At 46.7% G+C, this 13,823-nt stretch overlaps 1 protein-coding gene across 7 annotated transcripts in view; it reads left to right on the top strand.

The window, feature by feature from the left end:
* RPH3A (rabphilin 3A) overlaps positions 1–11,552 on the top strand; it is a 276,958-nt gene extending 265,406 nt beyond the window's left edge. For all 7 annotated transcript variants that reach the window (XM_070769651.1, XM_070769652.1, XM_070769650.1 and 4 more), the window contains 6 exons: positions 3,233–3,359; positions 5,368–5,424; positions 6,154–6,308; positions 6,869–6,950; positions 8,259–8,355; positions 9,340–11,552. In XM_070769651.1, coding sequence (XP_070625752.1) covers positions 3,233–3,359; positions 5,368–5,424; positions 6,154–6,308; positions 6,869–6,950; positions 8,259–8,355; positions 9,340–9,470 — 649 coding nt within the window. In that variant the 3' untranslated portion in view covers positions 9,471–11,552. The remainder of the gene's footprint in view (positions 1–3,232; positions 3,360–5,367; positions 5,425–6,153; positions 6,309–6,868; positions 6,951–8,258; positions 8,356–9,339) is intronic.
* Positions 11,553–13,823: the final 2,271 nt, after the last annotated feature.

Below are 13,823 nucleotides of genomic sequence, written 5' to 3'. Positions count from 1 at the left end.
GGTTTGATCCCTGAGTTGGGAAGATCCTCTGGAGGAGGGAATGCCACCCACTCCAGTATCTTACCTGGAAAATTCCATGGACAGAGGAGCCTGGCGGACTACAGTCCATGGGGTCGGAAAGAGTCGGACATGACTGAGCAAGTAACACTTTTACAGAATATAAAAAAAAAACAGTCTTTCAAAAACCTTAATATTTTTTGTATTTGCTTCTGCTCTTTTTTTTGTAAAGAATTAAGCACTACAGATGCAAACTGAAGCTCCTCTTGTATACTCCATCCCCCGCCTCTTTTCTTCTTCCTTCCCCAGGGCTAACCACTATTCTGAATTCTATGGGTATGATTCCCAAGCGTATCCTATGCTTCAGCTGCATAATTATGTGTCTGTAAACAGTATATGATATTGTTTGGCATGTCTTAAAGTTTTATGTGACTGTTTACCACTTTATTTATCCAGTTCCCTGTGGACAGACGTTTAGACAGCTTCCAGCTTTTCTCTATTATAAACGAATTTTCAATGAGCATCCTTCATGCTTCCTTGGGTTCATATGAGTATTTCCTTAGGATAGAAATCAAGGAGGAATATTTGCTGGATCATAGGATATAGGGTGTGGGTCTTTTTAATTTTACAAGACATACAAACTCCTCTTCAAAGGGGCTGTTCCAAGTACATTCCTGTCAGCTACAAAATTTTCTTAAGCACACATTTGTATAGCAGTGTAACATCCATTTAGAAAAGTGCACATGAAAAAGTGTACAGATAGACACATTTTCACAGAGTGAACACACTGAGTTAAGAAAACAGAACAGCGCTGGACCACGGAAGCACCCCCCCCCGCCCCGCCCCGCCCCGCCCCGCCCCGCCCCCCTCAGTGAGGACCTTTCCCCGCAGGGCGTTCACCGCCCCCATTGCTAACAGGACAGCTTCGCTCAGTCTATTTCTGTACTTTATACAATGAAACCACACCACATCATTCTTTTATGTCTGTCTTCTCTCATTTAATATCCGTTTGTGACAGTCACCCGAGTTGTGTGTAGTTGTAAGTTGTTCTCATTGCTATTTAGTATTCCGTTGTGTGGATGTAACAGTTTCACTTATTCATTCTACTGTTAATGAGCATTTGGTGGACTTTCTGTTCGGGGCTATTACAAATAGTGCTGCTGGAACATGGTAGTAGCTGTTCCTTGCATGCATTTCTGTCGTATATACACCTGGGAGTGTATGACTGAACCGCAGTATATGTACATGTCTAGGTCTAGTAGAGACTGCCAGTTTTCCATAGTTTTATGGTTTTTACACTCCAACAAGCAGTGTCTGGGGGTTCCAGTTGCGTCCTCATCAACACTTTTCCATGTTGGCCATTCTGGTGAGTGTGTAGGGGTGTCACATTGTGGCTTTTGCATTTCCCTGGTGAGTGAGGACAACATTATTTTCAATGTGTACTGTTAACGTTTCCAGGGTTATTTCATAATTTTCTTAAGATCTCTCCCCATTATAGAATACTTACATTATTTCTGCTTTTTCACAATTACAAACAAAACTATAGGAAGGATCTTTAGTTATGTATTTTTGCACTTATGTCTTCAAGATAAATTCTTAGAAGTGGCATTGCTAGGTCAAATATGGTGACTATTTTTAAGTCTTTGGAGACATATTGTCCTGTAGAAAGGATGGTGTTGTTCACACCCCTACTGGCTGCATGGTGTGTACACATGGGGCTCAGAAGGAGGGTGTTCTGACCCTCTAGAGCTATGAACCTTGTTCAGCAATTTTTTGTTTTACTGGAGTACTCGTTCAACAAATGTTGATGGCCGAGAGCAAGGTGCTGTTAGTTCCTATCAGCCTCCCATGCCTTGGTGAGGGGGAGATTCCTTCGTTCCTCTTAGTATATGTCAGGAAGAATTATCATGCCTCAACTTGTCCTTTGGGCCTCCTGAGGTACCTTTCTCATGACCACCAATTTTGTGTCTCTAGTGTACTTACTGCTGTACAGAATGGGTAGCAAAAGACAATACAGTGTTCTGGGATTCAGGAGCTTCAAATTCTGGTGCTGCGCCTTGTGTGATGTTTAGTTGCTCAGTTGTGTCTGACTCTTTACGACCCCATGGACTGTAGCCTGCCAGACTGCTCCATCCGTGGGACTCTCCAGGCAAGGATACTGGAGTGGGTTGCCCTCTCTGCCCCTTACTAGGGAAAAATTATTCAACCTTTCTGGGCCCCAGTTTCCTCTATAAAGTGGGAAACTCAGAGGTTTGGGAGAAGGGAAAGAATTAAATGAGAAGAGGTCCTAGCCTAACTTTGCAAAACATGCTGCCGAAATGGCCATTAAGCAGATGAAAAGGGGGCTGAGCTTCATTACTCATCAGGGAAATGTAAATTAATACTACAAGGAGATAGATACTATGGCCTACTCAGAAATGCAACAGTTAAAACTGACAAAATCGAAATTAGAATGAAGAACAACCAGGACCTGCATAAACTACTGGGAGGAATATAATTGAAGGAACCTCTTTGGAAAACTGTTTAGACATTTCTACTGAGGTTAAATTTGTGTGTTAACCTCAGGAGAAGCTTGGCTCAGCAATACCCAATAGAAACACATACATGTGCATACAAAAAGACATGAATGTGAATATTCCCTCGCAGCTTCATTCATAACAACTAGAAATAGCTCGAAACCAAATGCCCATATGTAGCAACATTATTAGAGTATATTTACATGATGGAATACTATACACCCAAAACAAGGACAAATTACTATAGACATGGATGAATCTCACAGACATAATGCTGAACAAAAGAAGCCAAATGTAAAATAATCTATACATCTGATTTTATTTATATGCAGGTCAAAAACAAGACATGGAATCTTGCCAAGGGGACAAAATGGTTATCTTTGAAGAAGTTAGTGACTAGGAGGAATCATGAGGGTCTTCTGGCAGCTGAAATGTTTTACATCTTGATCTGAGTGGTGGTTACATGGGTGTATGCATATTCAAAAATCAGCAGCTAAAAATTTAAGTTTTGTGCATGTTACTGCTCATTAAGTTATACTGTGATCAAGAAGAAATTTAAAATACCTGGCCTAGTGTTCAATAAATAGGATGTTGTATTATTCCTGTGCACATTATACCTTCCCTACCATCATCAATCACACACAGCTCTTGGTACACAGTAGGTGCTCAGTATATGCTCTTTTTTTTTTTTTCATCCCCATCCTTTATATTGACCACAGAATCTCTGTCTGTGATGAGGACAAATTCGGCCATAATGAGTTTATTGGTGAGACCAGATTCTCCCTCAAGAAACTGAAGCCCAATCAGAGGAAGAACTTCAATATCTGTCTGGAGCGGGTGATCCCGGTGAGTGCCTATGCCCTGAGGGTTCAGTGAGGGAGAGGATGGGATAGATCTGTCAGGTGCCAGACAGAGAGGGGCTGCGGCAGCTTTGGGGAGGAGGGTGAAGATTTCAGCTCAGAACATCAGGGTTGCCTGCTGGCTATGCCTTCTTCCAACCCTGGTTAGCATCACTTCTGAAGGGCAGTGTGGTGTGGCAGAGCGGTCTGCCTGAGTTCAAAGCCCCGCCATGTTCAAAGCCCTGCCATGTCCCTGCTCCCTGGCCCTCGCCAAGGGTCTGAACTATTCTGGGCCTCAGTTTTTCTTGTCTATAAAATGGACATTACAATAGCACCTGCCTCGTAGGAGGGTTGTGTGAAAGACATAACTAAAACAACCCTGCACATAATGAGCACGCATAAATTAACTGTTGTTCTTATAGAAAATAATGCTGCCTTACCCACCTGTCAGTCAAGAAGTTCATAAAGCATCGCAGAGATACACAGAAGGCAGGATAGCGTGGTGCTTAAGAGCATGGGCTCTGGAGCCAGACTGGGTTTGAGTCCCAGTTTCTGCCACCTGCAGTATAGCTTGAATCCCTTGACTTAACCCCTCTCTGCTTCAGTTTTCTTATCTGCAAAATGAGAAAATATGGTACCAACTTCATAGGGTCTTTTAAGGATTGAGGTGAGAGTACATATAAAGCATTACAACTGCTATTTCTCACCTTTTAAGAAAGAACGAGAACCACACCGAGGCTGTTCAATTGGGCTGCACCTCAGAATCAACTGGAGATTTTAAAACCAGAGCTTTACAAAATAGATTTCATGGGACATCTCCCTGGATATTCTGACTTAGTGAGGAAGGGTGAGACCTAGCAATCTGTATTTTTACAGATAATCCAACCCACCCAGTTTTTGTTTTTTTTTTTAAACTCTGAGCTACCTGGGGCCCAGAAAGAGGAGGGAGTTGCTAAGATATGAGTTGATGACTCTGCTCTCAGACACTGGCCATAGCCCAGCTTTCCTGCAATGACCAGTGTGCCTCCTCACTGGGCAGTGAGCCAGTGCCCCCATGGAGATGCCTGCAGCATCCTCCCACCAGATGGCCAGCCTCAGGAGGGACTCTCATGTGTGCCACACCATGTTCTATAGCACCGACAAAGCAACAAGGAAAACTTTACACCGGATGCCAGGCTCCAATAAATCGCCAGATGTGCTAGGAGGAAGCCTTTCCTCTGGGTCTTTGCCTGGTAACAGCTGGCTCTTCAGGCTTCATCTCCTTCCCCTCAGTGAGTCCAGTCGGTCAGGACAGGGCCAGGCCCCCATCTGGGTCTTCAGTTACTGGGTCTGCTCATCTTGCTCTGATGGACACAGCCAGTCCCGGAGGCACAGAGGTGGCAGGCCAGGCCTGCGCTGGCCCCAGCACCCTGCTGATCTTTGCTCTTAACCCTCTCACCATTGACTCCCTTCATGTGTCCCACCAAGGACAGGGATCTTCTAAGCACTGTGCCCTTTCCTCTGGACCTCAGTTTCCTCATCTCTAAAGGCGAGAGGTTGGATTTAACCAGTGCTTTTCACATTCTGTTCCCCAAAGGAGCCATGGGGGAAGAAGCATCTGGTGGACCAGATCTCAAGGCCCCTGTGCTGCTTCAACCAGAGCAGACAACACCTTATCTGTTTTGTGGATCCGGTAGTCTGCCACTTACTGACTGGGGCAAGTGGTTTGACCACTCTGACCCTCAGTGTCATCATCTGTGAAATGGGGACATTAATACAATCTACATCATAGGCTGTTGTGCATTAACATGGTCTCTCAAATGGTTAGCATTTTATATATATATATATATATATATATATATATATTAGCTGAAAGGGGGAGTGTTGGAGGGCTACTGAAGCTTGGAGGACCTCTCATCATGGCTCTGGATGCTAGTGGAGGGGAGAAGGGGGTCTCTGGTCTTTCTTGAGTAGGGTGATGAGCCCCATTGACAGTGCTATTTTTCTTTTCTATCTTTTTTATCTCCCTCCTCAAGATGAAGCGTGCCGGAACCACTGGGTCAGCCCGAGGCATGGCCCTCTATGAGGAGGAGGTGAGTGCTGAGTAAAATGGAAAAATATAGTTGAAGCCACAAACAGGGTTTGACATCTCCCTTTTCTCTCCCTCACTGGCCCGTTTCCCACTCTTTCTCCCCAAACCACCCGCCTGTTGGTTCATAATGAGAGGTGCCTTTGCCCAGGGCATTAGAACATGAGACCAGGAGCATGCTCTTCACACCTGGAGCCCCCAAGGTGGGGGAAGCCCATCCTCTTGCCCGCAGAAGACACCCTCGTGTTCCTTGGCCTTGTTTGCAGAAGCTCTTCTAGTAATTCCACTGCACTAGGGCAATGCCACACACCCCTTGGGAAGGCAGGGCAGGTTCTTTAAGCTGTGCGTCTGGCAGAGGCTCGAGTTGGGCTTCACAGCCATGCCCTTGGCCCCAGGCACTCTGCTTTTGAGAAGACTGGTTGGATGGGGGGTTCTGAGCTCAGAGTCGGGCTGGCATCAGGGTCAGGCTCAGTCTATGACCAGTGTCAGACTTAGCCTGTGACTAAGTCAGAATAAAGCCACCAGCCCCCGTGTGCCAAGGACTGGGCCTGTTGGCTTTCATCATTTGCTCCTCCCTGGAGGTTGGAGGGGAGTGTCTGCTGTTTGTGGTGCTGAACTGCACTTGTGCTGGCCCAAGTCCTCCTACTTTCCACAGACTGTCTCTTAATGATCACCATCCATGTTCCCAGAACCCGTCCGTCCTAGACCCACACACCCTCTTCTCCTACTGCAGCAGGTGGAACGTATTGGTGACATAGAGGAACGCGGCAAGATCCTGGTGTCCCTCATGTACAGCACACAGCAGGGAGGCCTCATCGTGGGCATCATACGCTGCGTGCACCTGGCGGCCATGGATGCCAATGGCTACTCAGATCCATTTGTCAAGCTGTGAGTCAATGCCAGGGCCTGTCAGTGGGGCCGAGAGGGGGTCCATTGCAAATGGAGAACTAGAGAGCTTCCCCAAGATCATTTTACACTGAGGCCCCGAGAGGGCAAAGAACCTGCCCAAGGTCACACAGTGAGACAGATGCCCAGCTTAAGAGGTAATGAGTAGTGAAGCCCCAGACACCGTCATCCAGGTTCTTAGTGATCCACTGGGAGAAAGTCCTGGCTAAGAGCACAGACTCCAGAGGCAACAGCTGGATTGAGCCCCCAGCTGTGTGACTGGAGGCACATGTTTCAACTTCTCTGGTCCCTCAGTTTCCTTATATGTAAACGGGCGGTTGTACCATCTAGGGTTTGTTGAGGATTAAATGTGCATAAGGTGCTTAGGTAATGTCTGGCACCAGGTAAATGCTCTAATGCACACTGGTCATTATTAATGTTGATTCACTTTCTGATCTGTTAATTAATTATTCTCCTGATACTAGTTGGACATTTAGGGTCATCAGGAGGCTATTCCTATTCATTAAACTTAATTCATAATAGCCTCTTATGTCTCCTCTCAGCTGGCTGAAACCAGACATGGGAAAGAAAGCCAAACACAAGACTCAAATTAAGAAGAAAACCTTGAATCCTGAATTTAATGAGGTATGGTTGTCCCATTTTTTGTCATATGCTGTAATAGTTCGTATATGTGAAGGTGGAACAAATTCCCGGCTAGAAAGTTGTAAAGCACATTTTTTTTAGAAAAAGCTTTCTTTCATAGATCACCTTGAATTATCTAAAGAAGAAAGAATGAGTTCTTCATCACTGGAGGGAATCAAGCCTAAGACAAAGCCTATAGATTTGGAATGTCAAAGGGAAGATGCTGTGTTTGGAGAGAGAATGTCTTTACCAACTCTAATTGTGTATAATACTGATATTTGAGGAAATAAATAGGAGCAGTTGTCCCCCATACCAGCCACCCGGTTGGCACTGCCCTCTCCCTCAACTCCCAGACCCATCCAATGCATCCAGCCCCAGCTAAAGCCACTCTCCAGATGCCCATTTAAGGCATTCCTTCCTCTGTATTCGCACCGCGACTTGTCAGGGACCTAAATCCTCAACTCGTGGGCACTAGGTTACAGGCCAGCCACGTAGCTGGTAGACGAAGCCATTAAAGTGGTGATTTAGAAAAAAAAAGAATTATTAATAAATAAAGAATAAAGTAGTGATGTAGAAAAAACTGCTAACATGCAAAATTGGTTTTTACCATCCCTTATAAAATGGAAAAGGGAAACCACAGTACAGTATATTCATATGGTATTTCTATAATTTAATATTTGAATATTTCATATGATACAAAATTCAAATTAATATTCACATTGTTTTTTTAAGTCATATACCAATATGGTCACACATGGGGAATGTTGACTGTGGTCATTCTTGAGTAGATAGATTACAAGTTTGGTTTTGGGTTTTTGTAGGGGGGCCAGGGTTGCTTCCGTGTTTGTTTTAAAAGTGAACATGAGTGAATTTTATGATTGGGCAGAAGAGTTATTGAAAAAATCAGGTTATCTGAAAACATAAACACCTAAACCTCAACTACCTTTAATCTCTGAATGATGAAGAAGAAGGAAAACCACTTCAGAAGCTATCAGAATGTAAGGACTGAGTTCATGTCTGTCTACCTTCAAGGAAATGTGACCAGAATCAGCCTTCTTAGAAAAACCCCACCAGTCTTCCCAACTTCAAGCAGAATCATTGAAAAGAGAATTATAGGGCCTGGGGGCTTTGTTATACAGAGTGTTTGTTGAAAGGGGATTATCAGGCCTAGGGTAAAGACCCCCTTGATTCCAAATAACCAATACAAGGGCCTCCCCTTGGTCCATGCACCCTTGGACTCAGCCTCTTAGCTCCTGATGCTGAAGACTCAGAGAACCCTGTCACTCACATACCTTCCTCTGCTGCGTCTAGGAATTTTTCTATGACATCAAACACAGTGACCTGGCGAAGAAGTCACTGGACATCTCAGTCTGGGACTATGACATCGGCAAGTCCAATGATTACATTGGTGAGTGCTCCCAGCTCCCAGGCAAAATGCTATCCTCTATCCTCCCAGGAGAAGAGAGCCTTACCCAGGGATGCAGAGTTTTGAGGACCCTGCTTTACTCTGGCAATTACTTTGTCCAAATGCAAAGTCAGGACCCAGGGTCCTCATTTGGGTCCAGTTTGGGTTACAAAGCTGGGAAGATTGGATCATGATTTGTTTTTTTGCTGAACAAATCACCTCCAGTGGAATAAACAATTGCAGAGGAGAGGAGTATGTGGCCTCCGCAGAATATAGGGTGCAGAGGACATCTCCTTAGGCTATTGGCAAGTCCAGGATGAAGGTTCTATTGTTCCCAGTCCCCCTCCAAATAATGAGGAAGCACCATCATTACCTGTGGAGCAGGGAGGGAATTCCAGACAATGCATACAGCTCCAGCAAAGGAGTGCAGGTGGGATTGAGCAGGGTGATGAAACAGACTCCTTGGAAATGCATGATGAGTCCCCAGAAGTAGTGAGAGAGAATTTCAGTGAGCAGAGTGGTGATTTTAAAAAGGTCTTTAGGGACTTTCCTGGTGGTCCAGAGATTAAGAATTCTCTGGATTCACCTCCCAATGCAGAGAATGTGGGTTTGATCCCTGGTCAGGGAGCTAGGATCCCACATGTTAAAAACATTAAACAGGAGCAATATTATAACATAGTCAATGAAGACTTTAAAAAAATAAAGAAGGTCTTGAAAAATAGACAGTGTAGTTATGACTTGATGCCACAGTAGGGAGCCATTGCAGGTTCTTAAGCAGGGAGTCTGTAGACAAAGAAAACCAGTGGTAATAATAACATCACAACCACAACTTCCAGGAGAAAGGGTGGATCCCAAGTGGCTGGCTGGGTGGGTGGTCACTACTTGGTGGCAGGTTTTCCCCCAACTAGACACTTGGGTCTAGAATGAGATTCCTGTGCATTCCTCCACTCTGACCACCTGCCCCTGTCTTCCCCTCTTGTCCTCCAGGAGGCTGCCAGCTGGGGATCTCGGCCAAGGGAGAGCGCTTAAAACACTGGTACGAGTGTCTGAAAAACAAGGACAAGAAGATCGAACGCTGGCACCAGCTACAGAATGAGAACCACGTGTCGAGCGATTAGGGTGGTGCCCAGGTCCCCAGGTCCATGCCCCGATCTTGTGCCCCTCACCCCCACCCCTAGCCTGCCCCAGCTGCCCGTTACATTCTTGTCTCTCTTCTCGACACCTTCCCCACCCATCCTTCCTGGAGCCTGCCTTTGAGGTCTCCCCTGCACCACGGACATTGCCACCAATAACTTCAACTCTCCGCGATGCTGCGATGCGGGCTCTGAATCCAGCCTGTCTCAGATCCCTCCAGGATGGAGCCGTAGGGATGAGGAGAGTTTCACAAGGAGGTTGTTCGTTTAACAACCTCTCAGCCCGGGTGACTTACAGAGGCTCTTCATCATTTAGGACTGTTTTTAGACCCTCCTGGCCTTGGACACACCTAACATCCAACCGCCTATACCTTCAGCTGTCAGCAGAGCCAGACAAGGTCATGAGGATGAGCTCTGGGACAGAAATGGAGCATCCCAGCTCCCCCCCACCACCTCTTCACATCATGCACTCAATTGCCACAAAACAGACCCCCGTGTTTAAACTCTCCGGTGACTAGGAACACACTTCCCAGCTCTAGATGCATCTAGAAATGACCTTGCAGAATACTCCAAGGGACTGGGTAGTCCCCTCTTTCAAGATGTTCCCTATTTGCTTCCTAGCAGACACTAGCCCCCATTCTGTACCACCCCTCTCCCACTTCTCCTCCTTCCTTTCGCCCGATGCCACATTCATCTTTATCTTCTCACCCCCTTATCTCTTCTCTCCGCCCCCACCTCTCGCCCCTTCTTCTTTCCCCTTCTCTGAGGGGATAGGATAGCAAAAGCAAAAACGTGTATCTTAACACAGGCTCACCTCCTCACCTCCTCTCACCAGCCTAACGAGCAAATGCTGAGAAACTGGCAAAATCCTGAACTACCACTTAGGTCCCTGCTTCTGTAACCACTTCTCCCCTTGGCAGAGCCGGGTGTACTTGGACCTTGGGCCGCTCGCTAGCACTGCCCCGGGTGCATGGCAGCATCCAGCAAGCTGTGTAGATGCTCCGCTCAGATGGCCTTTCTCAGCCCCTGACCTCCCCAAGTGGGTGCAGAAGGTGTTCAAACCAGAGCCCTGGTTTCCAGGGGGCCTCTCTATAGAAGCCACCAGTCTCCTTCCTTGGCTCTTAGTTAAATGAACACATGACCCGTTCCCCTCACTCTCTCTCTCTCTCTGACTGTATCCTGTCTCTAACTCAGAATCGTCTCTGGTCTCTCTGTCTCTCTCTGTCTCTTTATCTCTTGCACCCTGTTCATTGTGTTGGGAGAATAAAACACCATCGTGCACATAAAGCGTTTGAAAGTGACAGATCCTGACACCAAAGGCTTTTGTTCCATCCTGGATTGTTCAAGTCTTTCTAAAATTTTTTTTTAATTGTTTTAAAGGAGGAAAAGGCAATGAGGTCAAACTTTATAAGATTTGAGTCCAGGTCATCTCCAGTGCCCTGCGAGAAAGGCTGGATTTTTACCCCCCATTTCCAGTAAGTCTTCCTCCATGAAAATCACCCCATTCTCTCCCAAACCCCACCATTATCTACAGAAGTAGCCAGATGGACACTACACTCTCGCTGTCTCCAAACGCACACCTGTTAACCTTCCCTTTCAGGGCCTTCCACCCCCAGCTCCCTTGACAAGTCATTGGAAGGCATTGATTTCTTGCCTTGAATAACCATTTTCTAGATGCCAGGCAGCTCGCCTTCTCTACAATGGCCAGCAGCTTCCTGGCTGCCATCTTCCCTGCTGACCCTCTCTCTCCCCAGGGGCTCCCTTGGTGCCCATTCTCAGCCCACCTCCTTCTCACGGTTCGCCCTTAGGAGAAAGCATGCTGGCTGTGTCGCCCAGGCCTAACGCTGGTATTGGCGCTGGACTCAGCATGCGGCTAGCTCACAGTGCCTCGGTCCAGGCGCGCCCCTTCCCTGACAGATGTAAGCACCTCCCTGCCTTGAACACACACACACACACACACACACACACACACACACACACACACACGCCCTCTGGTGCATGCAGAACTACCCATCGCCTTTCTTTGTGATGATGTAGCCAAAAATAAAGTAGGAATATCCAGGAAAACCGGTGGCCTGGGTTTTTGTCCTCTCTGGTTTCTGGAAGCTTTCTCTTCCTGCCGACATGCATGATGCCTACTCAGATAGTCAGTATTTAATGAGCATCTACTGTGTTGCAGCCCCTGGGGTTACAACAGTGAACAAGGCAGATGTGGTCCCCGAGCCCATGAAGTGTGCTTTCTGGTGGATTTCATCTTGGAAAGGTAGGCTCCAGCCAACTTGGCTGAGCTCACACCCTCCTGGAAGAATGCTTTTTGCTGGTGTCCACTCAATAAGAAGGGGACATCCTCCTCTTCTCCTACCTAGCCCAGCCTTGGGGAAAAACCCCTAGTGGTTGTAGAATCAGATAATGTCAAGGCTGAAAGAGACCATAGAGTTGAGCCAGAGTCTAGTTCAGTGAACTCACTTATCTGACAGATGAATAACCCAAAGTCCAGAGAAGGGAATGGCACACCCAGGGTCTCATGGCTGCAATGCCAGGAAAGGAGCTAGATCAGTAGACTCCGCGTGCACTGCTCTTAACGCACCAATCCAAAAAGGCAACTCACCAAATACCTCCTTTGTATTCTAGCACTTTCCATCCTGTGGTGAGCCTTTTCAGAGAGGATCCCTCAGTTGAGATTCTCAATGGTCCTGAATGTGAGCTAGTAAGTAAACTAACTTTTCAGAAGGATTTGGAAACTCCCTGCAAGTGCAATTTTTCAGCTCACACCAAGAGTGCTTAAGCAACTCATCAGGAAGGTTGGTTACCTCTCAGAAGGAGCTGACAGTTCCAGCCAAGGGAAACTTCTCTTCATGCCAAGTTTGAGGCAGTTTCCTTTTCTCATCCCCAAAAGGGTGGTTTTCGAGGTTGGGGACAGAAGCTGGCATATTAGAATCACCTGGGGAGATTCTTTTTTTTTTTTTTCAAACTACTGTGTTTGCCCTGCCACCTTCTCTGCTCCCTTCACATTCTGCTACACCCTGGGGACGGGAGGTATATTTGAAAACATTTCCTGGTTGATGGCTTGGTCTTCCCACCTCCATCATGACTTTGCAAACCTCTGCCCTAAAAGTCCGTCAATTTGCCTCCAATCCCGTCAGCTGCCACCAGGTGGAGAGAGGTGCCCTTTAGGGCCACAGAGCTCTCTCAGGAATGGCAGGAGACCCGAGTTACCACTCTCTTTCCTGTGCTCATGGTGCACCACTAGACACTACTGCTGAGCAAGATTGAAGGCAGGAGGAGAAGGGTCGACAGAGGATGAGATGGTTGGATGGCATCACCGACTTGATGGACGTGAGTTTGAGCAAGCTCCACTTTCCTGATGGACAGGGAAGCCTGGCATGCTGCAGTCCATGGGGTCGCGAAGAGTCAGACATGACTGAGTGACTGAACTGACTCACTTCCCACAGAACCTACGAGCAGCATCTATGTCCTGCAACACAGCACTCTACACCCAGCATCTACTATCGGTCAGTCCTGAGCAGCTGAAAAGAAGAAGCCTAATTTCCGCCTCTAAAATGGTTCATCTCCTTACCTGGGCATGAGGACACCCTTAATGGGCTGAGATGAATACATATGAGGAAAGTTTTCATATATATCAGTACACCTAACTTGGCTAATTTTCTTTTTCCCCACTGAAACCAAATATATCAAAGAGGGGATGCTGTGTCCTGAAAATCACCTGACCAGGAAAGCACACCAGCTATTTAATCTTTTCAGTGTAACATTCAGATCCTGACTGTCACTTCCTAGCTGTGGAACCTAAACTTTCTGAGTCTCAGTTTCCTCATCTGGAAAATGGGGGCAATAATAAAGACCTCAAATGGGTGAGACCAAGTTGTCAAGGTCTGGTCTCCCCTCTGGGTTGACAAAGGTGAAGGCCAAGGGGCTGGTGGCCCCTGGTGAAAGCTGGGCACAAGCCAAGTGGGTTAAACACCCAGGGTCTGAAACCCCCTGGGCTGGCCCCACTTCAGCTCAGTCAGACTTGCCAGGGGCCTTTCCTGATAAGGTTAATTAATAATAATAATCCAAGCACCATGGAAACAGAAATGGTTGTCCATGCTCGTAACAGGTGTAATATTTTGCTTGGCTCTGGCCCAAATTTGTTTCTTGAGCTTGAGCGAGTCTCTTCCTCCTATGGGTCTTCAATTCTGTAGGCAGGACATCAGAGTGTCCTGATTCTCTCACTGGGTTCCCCAGGCCCACAATGTGCCTTCATTTCCCAGTCATTCAAAGAAGACCTAGACCATACCATTGAAGGCAGACCCCCTGACTAAAATCCCGTATAATCTGTCT

Source organism: Bos indicus, chromosome 17, assembly GCF_029378745.1.
Source record: "Bos indicus isolate NIAB-ARS_2022 breed Sahiwal x Tharparkar chromosome 17, NIAB-ARS_B.indTharparkar_mat_pri_1.0, whole genome shotgun sequence".
NCBI lineage: Eukaryota > Metazoa > Chordata > Mammalia > Artiodactyla > Bovidae > Bos > Bos indicus.
The sequence above is the reverse complement of the archived record's forward strand: the minus strand, read 5'-3'. Positions and strand labels throughout refer to the sequence as shown.